This window comes from Prosopis cineraria, unplaced genomic scaffold (genome assembly GCF_029017545.1).
Source record: "Prosopis cineraria cultivar Desert tree isolate PC_DT_omini unplaced genomic scaffold, ASM2901754v1 PC13, whole genome shotgun sequence".
NCBI lineage: Eukaryota > Viridiplantae > Streptophyta > Magnoliopsida > Fabales > Fabaceae > Prosopis > Prosopis cineraria.
This window is the reverse complement of record NW_026555344.1, coordinates 26762999-26780374: the sequence shown is the minus strand read 5'-3', so window position 1 is coordinate 26780374 and position 17376 is coordinate 26762999. Positions and strand designations below refer to the sequence as shown.

Here is a 17376-nt window from a genome sequence, read left to right as displayed (position 1 = left end):
TGGGTATTTGGTTTAACTAATTCAAAGAGTTAAATCAGCTTATCTTAAAATTTCAAGTTTGGGCAATTTCCATTAATATACAAATATATAAAAATAAAGTGCGACATAAAAACTTATTTCATAATTTATGCAATAAAATGATTGTAAATATGTAAAAATTATTTTATAAATCTTAAAAACTGAAGGAGGAAATTCTGTTGTATCTAAAATAATTTATGTCGTTTTATGTTATAAATAAGTTTGCTCGCTCTTCTCAAACTAGACAACTTTGTGTTGCTTTTGGGGCTGGTTTTAAATGATGTTTGTCGCGCTAAAAAATATCTCATCTGCTATCTCTACTCAAAGGTGGTTTGGAGCTTTTGAAATTGTTTGACTCTAGAACGGTTTTCTGTTTTGCATGTGTTCAAGTTTATTTTATTGAATTTGTATGTTTGAGTCTTTGTTTATTTTAAAATAGTTTATGTTTCTGTTGGACTTTTAGTTTTTTAGTAATGACCTTTAGTTTGTAATCATTTTATTTTTCTTTGAATGACATTGTCTTTAATTCAAAAAGAAAAGAAAGAAGCAAACTTATGTGTATGCTATGCATAAAACAAACAACTGTTTATATTTAAAGTTTTTCTACTTAAAGAACATGGATTAAACTTTAAATGGGCATGAAAATTGAAAAGAACAAGGAAATGGCAAGTTCCCCCAAAAATTGATTAATTATAAAAAAGTAAGCAACTAAAAAAAAGGAAGACCAAAAAAAAGGAAGAAAGAAGGAAATAAATGGACATGAAAATGATTTTCTTGTAAGTTTGAAGCCATGGGCATCCATATGACAGCTATATATAGTCAAATTTACAAAAATAGAAAAAGAAAGCATTGAGCTATTGTTTTTGATTCTCTGCAACAGGCGAAATTGTTTGTGTCTAGGGTTTTCCTCTCTTCCCCCGGATTTCAATTCAAACAGCCACTGTTGCCGACGTCACTCCATCGCAAACAGCGTCATGAAGCTCACCGTCAAGACTTTGAAAGGAAGCCATTTCGAAATCAGGGTTCAGCCTTCAGACACTGTTAGTAATTTCACTTCCCATTCAGCTATTTCACGTTTTGTCTCTGGGTTTTAGTTGCCAATATCTCTCATTTCTCCGGTTTTCCTTTTGCAATCTCTATTTTCCAGCTGAAATACAATTCCGCTGCTGTATTCTACGTTCTGTATGATTGATTTAGTTTATTTCCAAATTTAGGAATTGGAATTGAAATCGTTGAGTTTGAGTAATTCAAAATCATTGTTGTTTTTGTTTAGCTAATTGTGGGCTAAATATTATAACTTTTAGTTTTAAACCGATGTACCTGTGAGTCCCCTGTTCTTTAGCTTGGTTGTTATTTGCATTGTATCCGTCAAAATAGTATTTTGTATTCTTTATATGGATATTTAAGATGGAAAGTTGCATTGTGTTGTGTTGACTTGTTTGTTCTTCTAGCTTCCTAATTTATGCAGAAGTCTTTCTTTTAACTTGGTGAACGATGAAGCTGAGATTTAGTGTTACTTGTTACATTTCAAGTGCATTTATCATTGCTGTTGACGCAATTTTGAGAGAGTTTGAGCCAATTACGAATTTGTCATTGTTTAGCAAATGCAAAACTGTATCTCGTTTGTTTTAAATATAACTGAGACGCTTTCTAGGATTATTTAGATTGATGCTTGACGGTAGGATAGTAATTTCTGTGTTGTTGTAGATTAGCTGAAATTTCATCATTTTCCCTTGAAGGTCATGGCTGTCAAGAAGAATATAGAAGATGTACAAGGAAAAGATAATTACCCATGTGGCCAACAATTGCTTATTTTTAATGGCAAGGTTTTGAAAGATGAAACTACACTAGCAGAGAACCAGGTCTCTGAAAATGGATTTCTTGTTGTCATGCTTAGCAAGGTACCTTCTTTACTAATATAGTTTTTGGCATGCTATTGTATACTGTAACTTTTTCTTGTTTAGAATTCATCCATCAAATTATCAATGATAGTGCTCATGTTTACATTGTTTGATGGATTGTTTTTGGATTTTCATTTCATTCAATTTAAAATATCAGTTAGTGTTCCAAAAATGGCTCATGACCAGCCAACAAGCTTACTGTTTTGTGTTATCCTAGAAATATTACATGACAATATTAAAGGGGTGAATCAGAATCCTAGCAAAAAATTCTGTTTGGGCCCAAAGTTGGAGGAATATAAATTGTCATGACCAAATATTGCCAACTCATTGATTGATTTGTCAATTATCATAGACTTCTCTAATTAGTTACTGGATGGCAATTTGATACTTCCACATTTTGCAAAAATTGAGATATAAGATGGTACCTTTGTGATTTAGTCTTCAGGCACTTCTGCCTAATGGGGTCAGTCTTTTGGGAGAGTTCTTTTCTTGGCTTATGTTACATCAACTAATATGGTTATGGTGTCATTCCACTAAACTTACAGTTGCAATTATGAGGCATAAGTGGTGGTGATGTCATTGTAATGTTTGTCTGGTGCTAAAAACTAGTGTAAAGCCAGCCTACCTGGCAGTCTAGACTGTAGAACAAGGTAATCCCAAGCCAAAGTCACATTTAGTTGCCCTAAATCTACTTGATATATGAACAAGATAGGAGGAAACAATTGAAATGATAAACAAGCCTCTGTATTTCCAACCTACTATACCATAGCAGTTTAAAGTTTTTGTATACTTCTATTATGTAAAAATTCAAGATAGTATTATAATTGGATGATCGCCTTACTTCCTTACTAGTACATCAGACTTTTTTATGTTATATACACGGCCATTGTATTTGAACCCTAAACCATTGTATGTTATCTACTTAAGGACAACGATCAGGAACTATTAATGGCTTTCTGTCACTATTAATTTAATGGAATTAATTGTTATCGTCGTTGTTGTTCGCCCATACATATGGTGCTCTAGTCCTAGATTGTGAAAGTTTCAATTCTTTGCACTTTATCATGGGGGAAGTGATGGTGATGAAATGCTAAAACTTTTGCCTAGACTCTTTCTCCCTCTCCCCTTCCCTCCCTGTTAGAACTTTGACGAAGTAAGATGGCTGTCATTTCTATTCTTTCATCTGTTCATATTTGTTAAATTCGCTTCTTTTTCAATATTTGCCCTCTTGCTTGTTTACTCTTACTGTGGTTGTGTTTTGGTTTGTCATTTGTGAAGATATTTTTGCATGATCTACCAATTGTTTTTCTCCATTTGCAGAGTAAAACTTCAAGTTCAGCTGGAGCTTCATCCTCTCAGGCATGCTTCTCACTCATTTTTATTGTATTTAGGCATTTAGTTTCTCTTTCTTGTCTTCACTGTTTGATATATGGATTATTCATGCATGTGTCAGCCTGCTAACAATCCATGTACGGCTGTATCAACAAAAAATTCCACTCCTGCTGTACCTGAACTTCCAGTACAAAGTACTCGGTGAGTTTTTCATCCTCTAGATGATTTATATCCGACTTATGTCTCATCTGCTTTTTAAATTATTTTTAAAAAAATAAATTTGGTTTTGCAGGTCTATGACGAACAGTTCATCTGCAGCGAACGTTACGACTACAAAGTATGGTGCATGAAATTGTCTCTACCTTTGTTAATCTACTGAGTTAATTCTAGCAAATTTTCTATTCATGAAGTTGCTATATTCTGCTGTTAATCAGTTATTAATTACTCATAAAGGAATGCTGATGGGAAAGTACCTTTTAATTGTTAGTTTTACATTCTAGAGTAAATATTACCACATAGTTTTACCTGAGAAGGCATATCATTTTGCTTTGTTTCCTCGTATTTTAACTGTTGACTATTGTGGTTTGCCGTTATCTCATAATTTTAGTGATAGGCATATTTTTTCTAACCAAATTATGTGTCATGAAGTTGATCAAATAATATAAGGAGTATTACAGTTTTCAATTCCTGTATGGATGCTTGGTTACTCACTTTACTAAAATTTTAGGATCTCAGTTCAATAATCTCAGTAAGATGTTTGCTAGCTTTGTATGGTAGTCTCTGCTTCTCTATTACGTGTTAAGTATAAAAATCCATGAATTGAGCAAAAATAGGGTTTCCTAACAACAACAGTACAAAATAGGTTAAAATTTAACAGCAACATGAAATCTTGTTTTTAAGAAAGTATGGTTATTGTGTTAGGGAGGATGTGAAACATTTTCCTTTTATCTTAAAAATCTTCTTGTAGAGTGATGGAGACTTGGTAGTATAGGATACCAATTCCCACATTGAATATTATGGGATGCTCAATGGGGTAGTTAAGCAGCTAGCTTTTAGGGTAGGGTTTCCCATCCTACTTAGGTACTTATCAATTGATATCAAAACCTGGTTGTTGGCGATTTCGGAGAGGACTACCCATGGATGGTTCTACTTGGCAGGAAGTTAAGTGCCATGGAGTGTAACTATCAAGACATCAGCTTTTTATGAGGGGCCAATCGATAGAGACTTGGTAGTATGGGATACCAATTTCCACATTGAGTATTATGGGATGCTCAATTGGGTATTTAAGTGGATTGGTTCTCCTACCTCAATAGCTAGCTTTTGGGGTAAGGTTCTTCATCCTACCAATCACAATACTTCATGTTTAAACTTGTTTACAGATGATTCTAGAATGGTATCTTTGTTTGCCTTTCCTTTCTCTTCAACTAATCAGCATATTCTGTCATCACTTGCGGAGGAAGACATACCTGTGAACTTGTGTATTGAAGTTGTTTGTCCCTGCCCCTTTCTAGTGATAGCTTATTAAAACAATTGCCTTGATTAATTTTGCAGTGTGCCTGTGGATACTTATGGTCAGGCTGCTTCAAATTTAGCTGTCGGCGGTGATCTTGAGCGGACTATTCAACAAATCATGGACATGGGAAGTGGCAACTGGGACAGAGAGACAGTTATACGTGCTCTTCGGGCAGCCTATAATAACCCAGAGCGTGCTGTGGATTACTTGTATTCTGTATGTCTCTGCTGTTCATGTCTAAATCTGTCAAAGTTTATGGATTTAAGTAATTCTGTTGTTCTATGTGAAGGGAATCCCTGAAGCAGCAGAGGTTGCCATACCAGTTCCTCATCACCCAGGCAGTCAGACAACTGAAACAGGAGGGGCCACTGCTGGAGGTGTTTCTGGGGCACCTAATACATCACCATTAAACATGTTTCCACAGGTAGAACTTATGATTGTGAATCCATCAACTGCCTTGCTATTTGCATCTTTTGCTGCTGCTAGTTGCGCTCTATCTTGTGCTGAAGGTTGAAACACTTGTAGGAGACAATTTCTGGTACTGGAGCTGGACTTGGATCTCTGGAATTCCTTAGAAACAATCCCCAGGTCAGTTTGTTGTTATGATAATTGCAGTGCTTCCGATCTTTTGAAGCATTTTTTATACATGGGAATTAGGAATAATAGGGGTAATTAGGGGAATTAGGAATATAAGGGTAGTTTGAGTATTTAGATATATTCTCTATAAATAGGTATCTAGGTTGTAATGAGTTATTATGAATGGAATTAGTCTTTCTCTTCCTCTCTATTTCCCTTCTGCCTTCTCTCTCTCTCTCTCTCTCTCTCTCTCTCTTCTACCTCTATCAATTTTTGTCATGCAAATCTAAGCCAGTAAAATATTTAATTTATATATGTTTAACTGGTATTTGACATAAAGACATTACATTTAGGTTCAAAGTGGAATTAGGACAATCGGTTTACCTCATTTTTGTTCATTCATGATGTTGAGTGGGACAATTCAAGTTCAGGGATATCTATAGGAAAAGTGATAAATTTAATTCCTTGACTTTCTCCTCTAGTATGCAACAAGAACAAGCCTTATTCGACTAATTGACCTCACTGTAGTCATTATACGAGTGATATCACTTGTGCCTGTATAGACGGCTGTGGCTGGACAACATCCTGCACATAATTTGCAATTCTTATCGAACTTTTAATTTTGATTTGGTTGTTCTTAACTATCTGTTTCTTTGTGTGTGCTTTTTCAGTTTCAAGCGTTGCGATCAATGGTGCATTCTAATCCTCAAATTCTGCAGGTATTTATTTTCTTAATTACCCCCGTCTTTTGTTCTGTAAGTCTGTTGTCAATGTCTAAAGAACAAGACACTTCATTGCAGCCTGTACTTCAAGAGCTTGGAAAGCAGAATCCTCATCTATTAACACTAATTCAGGAGCATCATGCTGAATTTCTCCAGTTAATGAGTGAACCCATGGAAGGTTCTGAAGGGTAAGTATATTGATTGTCATATATGGTCCAGGACTTGATGCCATACTCATACTTCTGTTATAAAGTTACATTTCTTGTCTGTTGACCTCTTGGCATATCATTATGATATGTAATATGAAAGTGATTCTTTGCAATGTGTTGGAGGGTTCATTTTCTTCCCTTGAATTTGTTAGCTCGTGAACTTTTGGAATTGAGAAAAATAACCTGTCTATTGCATCAGTGACATGTTTGACCAGCCTGAGCAAGACATGCCTCATTCCATCAATGTGACACCAGCGGAACAGGAGGCAATCGGAAGGGTATGCTGGTCTTCATTTTCTTGGCCTTGGATCCCTTAAATTGAAGGATTTCTCATTTCAGTCAAAATCTTTAAACCTGGACTGTCCAAATCAGACCGTGTATCAGTTCATCATTTTGCGATTGAGTGAAGTGAGAATTTCCCCAACGGGATTCAAATCTTATACTACTCCGTTTTCAAATATCAGAAAAACTACTCTATGTTTCTTTTGTTTTTTATTATAAGCAAAACTACAAATTTCAAGAAGCATTAATTACATTTTTCGTAAATTGTCCCTCATAAATTGATAGTATCATTTAAATTAGAGGGAAAAAGTAAACATTAATCACAAGGGCATTCTAGTTCAAATATTTCAATTTCAAACATAATGATTATGATTAAGTAATTTTCTTAAACTCTAAGTGGGTTGAAATTTTCCTATATTCAAAAACAGAGGGAGTATTTCCTAAACAAGTGCTCGTTAGTCCTTTCCACTTCCCTGACTTTCGCCTCTTAATTTTCTATGGTTGTTGATTGCTTCCTACTTACTTTGCCTAGCTTGAAGCAATGGGATTTGATAGAGCCTCAGTCATAGAGGCATTTTTGGCATGTGACCGCGACGAGCAATTGGCAGCCAACTACTTATTGGAGAATGCTGGGGATTTTGAGGATTGAATTGAATCACTAACCTACATTGATTTACAGTTTTCTTTCCTTTTTCCCAAGATGTGTCTTCCTCGGCGAATTTAATCGGGAAGAGTGTGTACTTGGACGATCCACGTGTTTCACTGAATCAGTGTGAGTACTACGCAACTGGTTTTAGAATCCAGTTTCTATGACAGAAGGCTGAAGGTGTCTTCCCTGAGAAATAACCAAGGTCAAAACTGAAGTTGATAATTTATGGTATTATTATGTATTAACTCTTGTTAACTTTGTGTTTTGCAGTTTGAGCTTCAGCTGTTTTGATGATGTATTTTTTTTTAGGCCTGAGTTCCTTTGTTGTTTTGGTTAGTGGAAGAGGGGATTTATTGGATTGTGTATTGCTGCTGAGTAATACAGTGCTTGATTTTACTTGTCTCAGTTTCAAGTTCTTCCTTCACTCTCCTGTCCAAGATACACAGAACTCTGGTGTTTTTTTTTTTTTTTTTTAACTGAACTTTGGTCATTTGGTTATTGAAACGGTTGGGGGTATTGTTTTGGAGTTTCTTGGTTTGATGGCAATTAGTTCATGATGAAATTGTTGTAATTGAATTATATATTAAATTAAAATATTATATAAAAGCTATAAGAATGAGAGCAGGATAGCTTAACATCAGGATTTGTTTTTGTTTTATAAGAAAGTTTAGGGTGAGTTAGGTTTCAGAACTTAGCAAGGTCGAAGCAAGTTTCCAGGTTTGAAGTATATGTAGAGGTGCTTATAAATTGTTTACTAATAGAATTGGGAATAAGGGTTGACTTTGATAAATTGTCTATTTAAGCCTGTTTTTGTAAGGGTTTGAATTTGAAAAATTATAATTTTTTAAAGAAATTGAGCTTTGAAGCTTAATCTTGATAGGGTTGAAAAAAAGGGTTCAAGTGGTTCATTTAGGCATTTTTTTTTCACCCTTGTATTTAAATTTTAAAATATATATTTATATTTTAAAATTAAAATTTCTATTATTTATTAGAATTAAAAATTTTATTTTTAAAAAATAAAAAAATTTAATAAAAATGGGCTCACTATCAGGTCATGAGTTCGTTGCATAAAGATTGAATTTTAAAAAATGATCAATTTTGGGGTACTGGCTTATGGGCTAAGCGGCCTGTTGATTTCTTGGCTCTAGCTATCAATAAGGTTTCATATTTATAATTCGATTTGATCTTATAATTTTGTAAGTTATAGTCAAATTCTTAGCAAATGCACTTACCTTTTTTTGGTCAAATAATGTAATTACTACATGAATTTTGAATTAGCAACTAATAATCAAGCCATGAAATGTCAAGAGATATTCATTATCCAAAAACAAAATACTTTCTTTTTATATGTATTGGGGTTTAAACTGAGTAGTAATATCTCACATTTTCATTGACTAAATGCGTTTTAGAATCATTAACAAGTTTCATTTGACTTCTTGAGCATCGTCTAAACACCCACTAACACCACTCAAGTTAGATTCAAAGCCACCATTTTGGATTCAACCCAAAATGACAAAAATAGTTAATTGCAACTTGAGCAGAATGAAGTAGAGCTGATAAGAGGATTGGTATATTTGAGCCGGACTTAGTTTGAGCCTACTTGAATAAGTTCAAACTTATAGAACTCGAATAACCGAGCTCGGCCTAACCTCTTCGAGCTAGCTAGAATACCTAAATTATCAAATTTTTTTATTTTTTAAATACATTTTAATTTAATTTTCACTTTAAAATTAAATATTTTTTATTATATAAAATATATTTCTTGGGATACTTAAACCATGCGTAAGGCTCACAAATTTTTACAAAAACTATGTGGGTCTTAAAATCAAAAAATCAATAATAAAATACATTTTAAATATTTTCTAAGATATTTTGTAAATTTAAAATAATAAAAATATAATGATATAAATACTTTCAATTTTTTTAAAACATCTATAATAATACACTCAAATATATGGCATCTTAATATAAAATGACACAAAACTTAAAAAATTAAATAATATTTATTATATTTTATATATTTTTTAAAAGATATACTTTTTTACTCAAATAGTATGTCTTACCCAAACATTAAAAACTTATTATTTTATTAAGCACAGCTCTGGGTTGAACCAAACAACTAGTCTTAGAATGAAGTCGCCACGTGTCAGAATTGTTTTGATTTCCGGGGATAATCAATAATGAGTACTATAATCATGCTCTAAATATTACGGACGAGGTATCTCTCATTCATATAGTGAAGTCTCATATATTAGATATACAAATTAAATACTCCCTCAATTTTTTATTATTACAAAAATTATTACTTTTTATTTATTTTTTATCTAAACAAAATTACTCATTTCAATAAATATTTATTACACATTTGATAAATTATCCTTCATAATTTATATTACCGAAAAATTAATACATACTTATGTTGATTAATATAGGATATTTTAATTTAATTTTTTTATTTTTAGATATAATTATTATGGTTAATTAATTTTTTTAAATTGTATAGTATAATTTTTTTTATATACAGAAATGGAGGGAGTGTATGTAGAAAGAAAAATAAAATAAATAACATTTTTCTGGTGGAGTCGATGTCCAGTATGTATCCTGAGAAATGTATTTCAGTGCATGTTCTTCCTAGAAGGGTTCATATTTAATTTAGGCATTCATAATTTTTTTTGGTATTTTTAATTTAAATAGTTATTGTTTTAAGTTGATGATTAAAATATTGATAACATATTACATCATGTATCATTTAAGCAAAATAAAATAAAACAAAATTTCAATTAAAAAAAAAAAGGTGAGCCATTGTAATCATCACCAGTATCATCATTGACATTAACATCAATATATTTTAAAAAGTTATATAAAAGTCACATTATCAACAAATTAGGGACTATGTGCTTGTGCTTCACAGACAAATGACTGACGAATTTTGGGGCCCAGAAGTCAGACCATTCGTGTCAAAACTAGGTGGTCTAGGTTTAATAAAAATTTATTTTTATATTTTAATAATTTAAAAATTTAATAGACATAGGATTTAAAATAAAAATAACTGTCATTTTGCCCAAAAAAAATTATTATTCAAAATTCTTAATTTTTGAACCATTAAAATAATATTTAAAGGAGTTAGATACCATTACAATGATGAGTATCGAAGTCTAACTCACATAATTTTTTTAATTTTAATTATAAGTCACTTCATATTTTTTTAATTTTATTTGTAATTTATTTTTAATATTTTTATCAGAATAAAAAAAATTTAAATTTTATTAACTTTATTTAAAAATTTAATAAAATGTTAACTTTACTCTAAATATTTAATAATTTTTTAATATTTAATAAAGATAGAATGATAAAAATAAAATTATTGAAGTATCTTATAAATAAAATTAAAATAAATATTATCTTTATTCTATAAATAAAACATAAGAGTTCAACGTAAGTGCATGGGTCCATACTTCATATTTACACCACCTATGCTTCCCCCTGATGTAAAGGCGAATGACGTAAGATCCGTTCCCAGATGTCCGTTCCGTTAGTTGTTCCCTAAATCGAATGACCTTTGATGGGCACCGCGATGAGACTGCACGCGTTCTCTATTTTCATCGCCACTTTACTATCGTGTTTTGATTAAAATAGTACTTTTGATATTTTACATTAGTAAAAAATAAAATTAATTATTTAATTCCCTAACATTTATTTGTAACGTTTAGGACTGAATTGGTATTAATTTTTTATTGGATATTTATTTGTAATGTTTGAAACCCTTTTTTTGTAATTTTTTTATCAACTAATAATAAAAATAATTAATATTTAATGAAAAAACTGTCATGAGCATGAGTACAAAAAGAAAATTCATTTCAAAAGATTATTCTTGCTAGGTGGGAGAGAGAAGAATCTTTATGTTCGTAGTTAAACAATAAATATTAGGCATGTTAAAGACATTAAGTTTTAATAGACAACGAAAAGGCTCTTGAGTTTCCTTATCACAGTTCACTCAAATGTAAAAAGATATAAAATTTTGATAGAACAAGTGTATAATTTTATTGAAGTGTAAAAAATTACAGACTAAAACTAAGAACCGAAAAAGGGCTAATAAATGTAAAATGTGACTCTTGATTAAGTGTTGACTAGCTTTTTTTTATTTTTTTTTATTTATAGTGTCGAATAGCAAAAACCCTTTCCTTGGGACTTAGCATTATTTGCTGAAAAATCAAAAATTTCGCGAAACTTATGACACAGTCTCTCTATTTTGATAACTAGCCCGTTTCATCGAACTACTCGAGCGTAGATTTCGGCATTATTTAAGATCGTGTCTTTGTGCCGACGATCTAATATTTACAGTTGACAGGATTTTGGTATATTTACTTGTTGTGTACTTTATTGAGCTTTGGAACCGACCTCTTTTATTTACATTAGGCTTGACGTTTTGATTACTTAGCCCAACTACTTTTTGTAACTTATTTGAGCAACGTTTTATATTTAATCCAAACACCTTCACATTTATACACTCCACTTTTATTTATAAGTGAGATGCTCGTCGTTCATTAGATGAAATCCAAACATCATTGTTCATTTGTCACAATATTAGCCACAAATAAGTTCTACCATTCCACAAATCAAAATTTCCAAATCACTTCCAGAGATTCCTACACACCCACAGCATTGTTGTCCATGAGAAGGGAAGGATAAAGCCCTAACAAAGCAAGGATATACACAACCCAATCTCTTAATGATTAGATGGTTTTCTAAAATTATAAGGACCAATAAATAGATGAAATTTGAAGGAGAACACAATTAAATTATAAATGTATTAAAGTTATAGGAAATAAATTATTAATTTTTCCCATATTATATAAAACAATATGTGAGTTATCCACCAGCATGAGGTCAAAATTAAAATCACATTATTGTGAAGTTATCAATCAATGCTATAAATTCATATAATTCACAGTGATGGAGTTAGGACCTTTTGTTAGGAGCGCAAAATAATTTAATAATAAATTAATTTTTTTAAAATAATAATTATGCTATGACTAAAATTATAATAACAGAAATAATTTTATCATCATTTTTTATTTTAAAAATTATATTAAATGAATTAATATGGTCTTTTATATTATAAATATGCGCTTCATGTATTACCTAAATCATTAAAATATTATATATTTAATAAATTTTTTAACCTAAATGTTTTTCATCTAATTTAGAGGGTGTAAAATAATAAAAATAGGGGTGTAAAGTTATAAATTTTATATGTCCTATTTATAATTTTTTGCAAAGTGAGAGGGTGCAACCCCTCACTGATATATATATATATATATATATTTATATATTGTGTGTGGGTATGTAGTGCGCAGTGTGTACACACTATTAAAAATCAAGCAAATCCTATTCATCATGAACCTCGTGTGGATCGTGCATTTTTACTAATTCCTTAACCTTTTATATGTATGTATATATATATATATATATATATGAGGGGGATAGCTTTAGTTTACGTGAATATATATATATACACACACACACACATTCTTTTTGGTAGTAAATATATAATTATTGTATTATATAAAAAATAATTATTGTATTCATCCACGCGGAAGTAGGATCTCCAGAGAGCATATAAAAAAGAATAAAAAAATGTATCTTTTCTAATATTTTATTCTATAAAAAATAAAATTAATTTCACATTTTTCTGAAAATGCTTAATTTTATTGGGAGGAAAACTTATATATTTAATTTTATGCATTCAGTATATTATTTTTAATTAAATTAAAACATATAAATTTTTTATAAAATATTTATTTATAATAAATTTTTATTATTAATTAATTAATATATTAAAATTCACTTGTGATAATTTAATTAAATATAAATATATTAAATATATAAAATTAATTATATAAATTTTATCATTTATGGTGGTTTCAAGTGATTATTTCCAAGCACTAACAGACAAATAAGAATTGGCCAAAAAAAATAAAACAGACAAATAAGAAATTGCAGAGTTTAGATGGAATCAACGACGATAAATTAAAAAAAAAAAAAAAGGACAAGTCTTCGACATAAATTTTCCACCCCCATCAAGAAATCTCGACCGTCCAAATCTACATCGTACGGCCCCATTGAATTTATCTTCTTCTCGTAGTTTTCACACAAAGGGACATACTCTTCTCAGAGATCAGAAATCAGAGTCAGAAGAAGAAGAAGAAAGCGAAAAGCATAATCATCGCATAGGAAGAAGAAGAACCCTTCTCTCTCTCTCTCTCTCTCTGAAACGTGGGGCTCTGAATCTTGACTGTAATTTGAAGTCTCGGTCTCTCTTTCCCTCTTCCCCCCTCTCTCTGATCTTGTATGCTTCAATGGAAATTCATGACGGAGAGAGGAAGACGGCCGCCGATATGGCTTTGAATGGATTTTCTCCGGTGACTTCCACTAGGATTGGCTGGAAATCTCGACGGAGATCAGGTACTACAAGTCTGTTTGATTTAGCTTGTTAATTTTGAGTTTAATTTTCTTCAATTACACTTCCATACTCGTTTAGATTCACAAATCCATACTTGAAAGTGTAGTTTCTAAGCTGTTCGTATGTGATTGAATGATTATGGTGATTTTCGAACGCAAATTGTAGTTGAATTCTATTCTGGGCATCGCCATTGCCCACCCTTCTCACAATTATATAGTAATACTAATTTTTCGATTTCACATATTTTAAATAAATTTTTACATTTTTGTTCTATTAATTTCTGGGTTTGATGTGTGCGCAAAATTGTTCACGAATTACATATTGCTTTTTTTCCGGGGGCTTCGAGAAAGAGAAAATTGCACCAGTAGTTAACAGTTGTCAGTTGGTATGACTTTTTGGTAAGGTTTACTTTGTTTGTTATGATTAGCATACCAAACTCCGAGTCTTTCTCATTTTAGTACGTAAATTATTATAAAATCCCAGTTTATATTAGCAGAAGAAAGGAAGTAAAGAAAATTACTAAATTAATCCATAATTAATAATTATTTACTTTGCACTAGCTCTTCCCGAGTAGCAAGTGCTATTCCTATAGTAACGTTATCCCTTGGACTTTGCAAAAGATATTTAATATTTTCACCATATATTTTTTTATTCACAAAATGGAAAATGTATCTTTCGATTCCAAATCTCACCCCTTATCTCCGATACAATATAACTTTGAAAGGCTTTTTATGCTTGTTACTTGTTAGTGCATGTTTGAGTGTATATACTTTATATCATATTCAGAGACCAAATAATTGAAATTTGTATCGTTCCGAAATTTATATAAATATATATATATATATATATATTTGCCTTTTGCTTTACAAAACTACCACTTGGTTGTTGGGGTTGAGAAGATCAGCAGACATCTTAGGTTACGATTCTTGGAGAACTCAATTTTGATGTCCCCATGGTTATTGATGGCTCTTATCGATTAAAATCTAGTATTTTAGTCAAAATTTCTGTTTGGCATAGTGTGACAACATTAGCATTTGAGCACACACCATTGTTTTTTAATTCTTACTCAATCAAGTTTGAAGCAATGATATGCCATTGATAGGCTTTGCCAAACCTGAGTAAAAGTAAAGTCTTTATTCACTCAAGAAAACGAAGTCTTTTCAGCTTCGTCCAGCAAGAACAAGATACTTGTCGGTTGCGTATAACTTGTGATAGATGGGCCCTACATTGTCAAACATTTTTAGGTGCCATTGGGCTGAAATTCAAGCAGGCTTCATGTTCATGCTTGCAAATGAATTTTTCAAGTTTTTATCGCCGGTTTTTCATTAATAATATAAGATGAATGAATTTTTCTTAAAAGACTGAATCATGTGTTGTTGAGATGTAAAATTTCTCCATTTTAAAATTTCTTGTGAAAACATGTAAAAAATAGTTAAAAACTGCAGTTAAGTTGTCTCTAAAAATAGAGGGCGGATATTTTATTTAGCTGCAAAACCTTAAATTTATGTGTGATCTTCATGTTTTAATGGGTATATCAGAAGAACAAGAAACTCTTGGTACTTGGTATAAGCATGTAAATGAAAAAATGAATGCATTTATAGCCTTTATTAATTCCATTTGTTTAAGGAGGAATGTTCATTTTGGCAGGTCTCCTCCCTTATTTCAGAAAGAAATTAAGTGCCTAAGATATTTAGGGTTTGATGGAAACAGTGCATTTGATATATCTTTTTCACCCAAATGAACCTGTTATAAGTTTAAGCTTCTGGCTTAAAATGTGTTGGTGTGAACTTCAATAGTAGAATAAAGGTTTGGATCTCAGGCTATGTTTGGTCCTTGGAAAAACTATTCTTAAAAGACTTCGTCCATATGAAAAAAATTTCTATTGCTTGTTTCATTAGAACAGTTTTTATGGTCACATTTTTATTTGGGCATAAATGCAGCACTTGACAGTCCCTGGTGATAATGTTAGCTTACAGTGACAGTGGCATTAGAAAGTTCTTAACAATAGACTGAAGTATAAAAATAATATAATTTTCTTATATCTTTATTAAATAGAAAATTTCCTAATTTTCCAAGGAAACGAACTTGAGTGATGGAGGAACAAGGCCCTCTTCTTAGCAGCTTGCACTTCTCTTGCTAAATTTTTCTCCTGCTTTGTTCTGTTTCCTTCATGGGTAATTTCGCTTTAGTTGTGCAAATAATATGGATATGGTATGGCTAGATTAGTTGGAAATAGAATGGTAACTTGTTGCCCACAGCTAGCGGGAAGAATTTAGAGGTATCAAACGATACTGCAAGTGCTAATATACCACCCAGCAAACAGGAAGAACTTCCTTCTGCTGAGGAGATGATGCAGGACTTCACTGCAGTTCCTGTTCCTGAGCTCTCTGAGCGTCGAAAGGCGTTATTTGAACCATTAGAGCCTATACAGAACATTAATGGCCGACGGCCATCAGCTGAATCTTTACTGCCTCCTCCTGACTTTGAATCTGCAAACTATCCAAAGGGATGGCTGATCGGGAAGAAGCGAAAGCTTGTCAATGTTGATGTCGTCGAAAGCATGCGCAGGATTGCCATCCAAGAAATGAACAGAAAGGTGACGATACTTTCATCCCCACCTTAACTTTCCAATCCCTTATCAATAAATAAAAAGGGGGAAAATATCTTATAAGGATACTTGGAGAGTTTTAATATCAAAGAAGGACCTTAACAATATGAAATTTCACTGTACTATCTTGGTACCTATAGATTTTATAAGAAAAGATCTAATTAACCCTAATGTTTAATGAAGTTTAATAATTTAATGGGTTGTTGTTAATTACATGAGGTTACTTGTCAAAACTTATATGGATGTTTGTTTATGCAGGACTAATACTTTTACAATTAAACATGTGTCGGCAGTTTTTGCAACTTGTTCATTTCCAAATAAATTGTTATTAATTACATACGGGTACTTGTCAAAATCTAAATGAATACTTATTGATACATCCATAAAATCTTAGTTGATTAGGTCTTTTCTTACAAAATTTTATTTTCAGATACGTGCTTGGTGGTGCTTTGCAATTTCAGATTTTTAAGGTTTTTCTTTGATATAAAAACTTTCTACAAGTTCTCAGGTGATATTTTCCCTCTTTAAAAAAAAAGAAGAAGAAGAAGCTGAGATATTTTGGTGAATTTTTGGTCATAGGACCGGGAAATCGACGGGCTGAACCAACAATTGGAGGAGGATGCAAGATGTCTGGAGCATCTGCAAGTGCAGCTTTTGGAAGAGAAGAGCAAACGTGCTCGAATTGAGAGAGAAAATGCAATGCTTCAAGAACAAGTGAACATGCTCATGAACATGATACAAGAAGAAAATGAGCAAATGGCTGATGATGATGAAGGCCATGATGAACCATAATTAGATTATTAGGAGTATTGCAGTATTATTGCTATATATTATGCTCCATGTGTGTGTCTGTTTATTAATTCTTTTTCTCAAGTAAGCTTTGGTGGGGTGTGCTTACGTTTTGCTACTATATATAGTTGAGTCAGTGGAGTGCATGTATTTATAAACTCTTCCCAGGTTAGCGAAAAGGTATCAAATCGAACTGAACATAGTATTTGTTTATTGAACAAAGAATAATGTAAATCTCTCATGAACTGTACTGTATTATTGCGGTTTATTAGTGTCATGCTCCTCTCAATTGGAGAGAATGCAATTCTACATCA

The 17376-nt window shown here is 31.8% G+C and overlaps 2 protein-coding genes across 4 annotated transcripts; both read left to right on the top strand.

Moving 5' to 3' along the window:
- Nucleotides 1–850: 850 nt before the first annotated feature.
- On the top strand, nucleotides 851–7607 carry LOC129291684 (ubiquitin receptor RAD23b-like). 3 transcript variants are annotated; one of them, XR_008588744.1, is made up of 13 exons: nucleotides 851–1058; nucleotides 1758–1919; nucleotides 3240–3278; nucleotides 3373–3452; nucleotides 3544–3588; nucleotides 4803–4980; nucleotides 5054–5188; nucleotides 5290–5352; nucleotides 6012–6059; nucleotides 6141–6250; nucleotides 6471–6549; nucleotides 7086–7325; nucleotides 7473–7607. XR_008588744.1 is itself a non-coding variant. In XM_054929163.1 (12 exons), exons 1-12 carry the CDS (start codon nucleotides 993–995, stop codon nucleotides 7200–7202), a joined length of 1122 nt encoding a protein of 373 aa, XP_054785138.1. In that variant the 5' UTR covers nucleotides 852–992; the 3' UTR covers nucleotides 7203–7607. The 3 variants fall into 3 exon arrangements, 2 of the variants coding, with proteins under 2 accessions (XP_054785138.1, XP_054785139.1); XM_054929163.1 differs by having other exon boundaries at nucleotides 852–1058; nucleotides 7086–7607; XM_054929164.1 differs by having other exon boundaries at nucleotides 926–1058; nucleotides 1726–1919; nucleotides 7086–7607.
- A 5761-nt stretch (nucleotides 7608–13368) lies between these two features.
- Nucleotides 13369–17376, top strand: LOC129290403 (protein HEADING DATE REPRESSOR 1). Its single transcript, XM_054927163.1, has 3 exons — nucleotides 13369–13667; nucleotides 15924–16261; nucleotides 16853–17376. The coding sequence occupies exons 1-3, from the start codon at nucleotides 13562–13564 to the stop codon at nucleotides 17063–17065; spliced, it is 657 nt and encodes a 218-aa protein (XP_054783138.1). The 5' UTR covers nucleotides 13369–13561; the 3' UTR covers nucleotides 17066–17376.

Bases quoted from the DNA above. Each gene is read 5' to 3' on its own strand.
- LOC129291684 (XM_054929163.1), top strand. From the start codon at position 993: ATGAAGCTCACCGTCAAGACTTTGAAAGGAAGCCATTTCGAAATCAGG. The intron at 6,251-6,470 runs GTAAGTATATTG...CTATTGCATCAG, and splicing joins CCCATGGAAGGTTCTGAAGG to TGACATGTTTGACCAGCCTG. The intron at 6,550-7,085 runs GTATGCTGGTCT...TACTTTGCCTAG, and splicing joins AACAGGAGGCAATCGGAAGG to CTTGAAGCAATGGGATTTGA.
- LOC129290403 (XM_054927163.1), top strand. From the start codon at position 13,562: ATGGAAATTCATGACGGAGAGAGGAAGACGGCCGCCGATATGGCTTTG. The intron at 13,668-15,923 runs GTACTACAAGTC...TGTTGCCCACAG, and splicing joins GAAATCTCGACGGAGATCAG to CTAGCGGGAAGAATTTAGAG. The intron at 16,262-16,852 runs GTGACGATACTT...TTTTGGTCATAG, and splicing joins TCCAAGAAATGAACAGAAAG to GACCGGGAAATCGACGGGCT.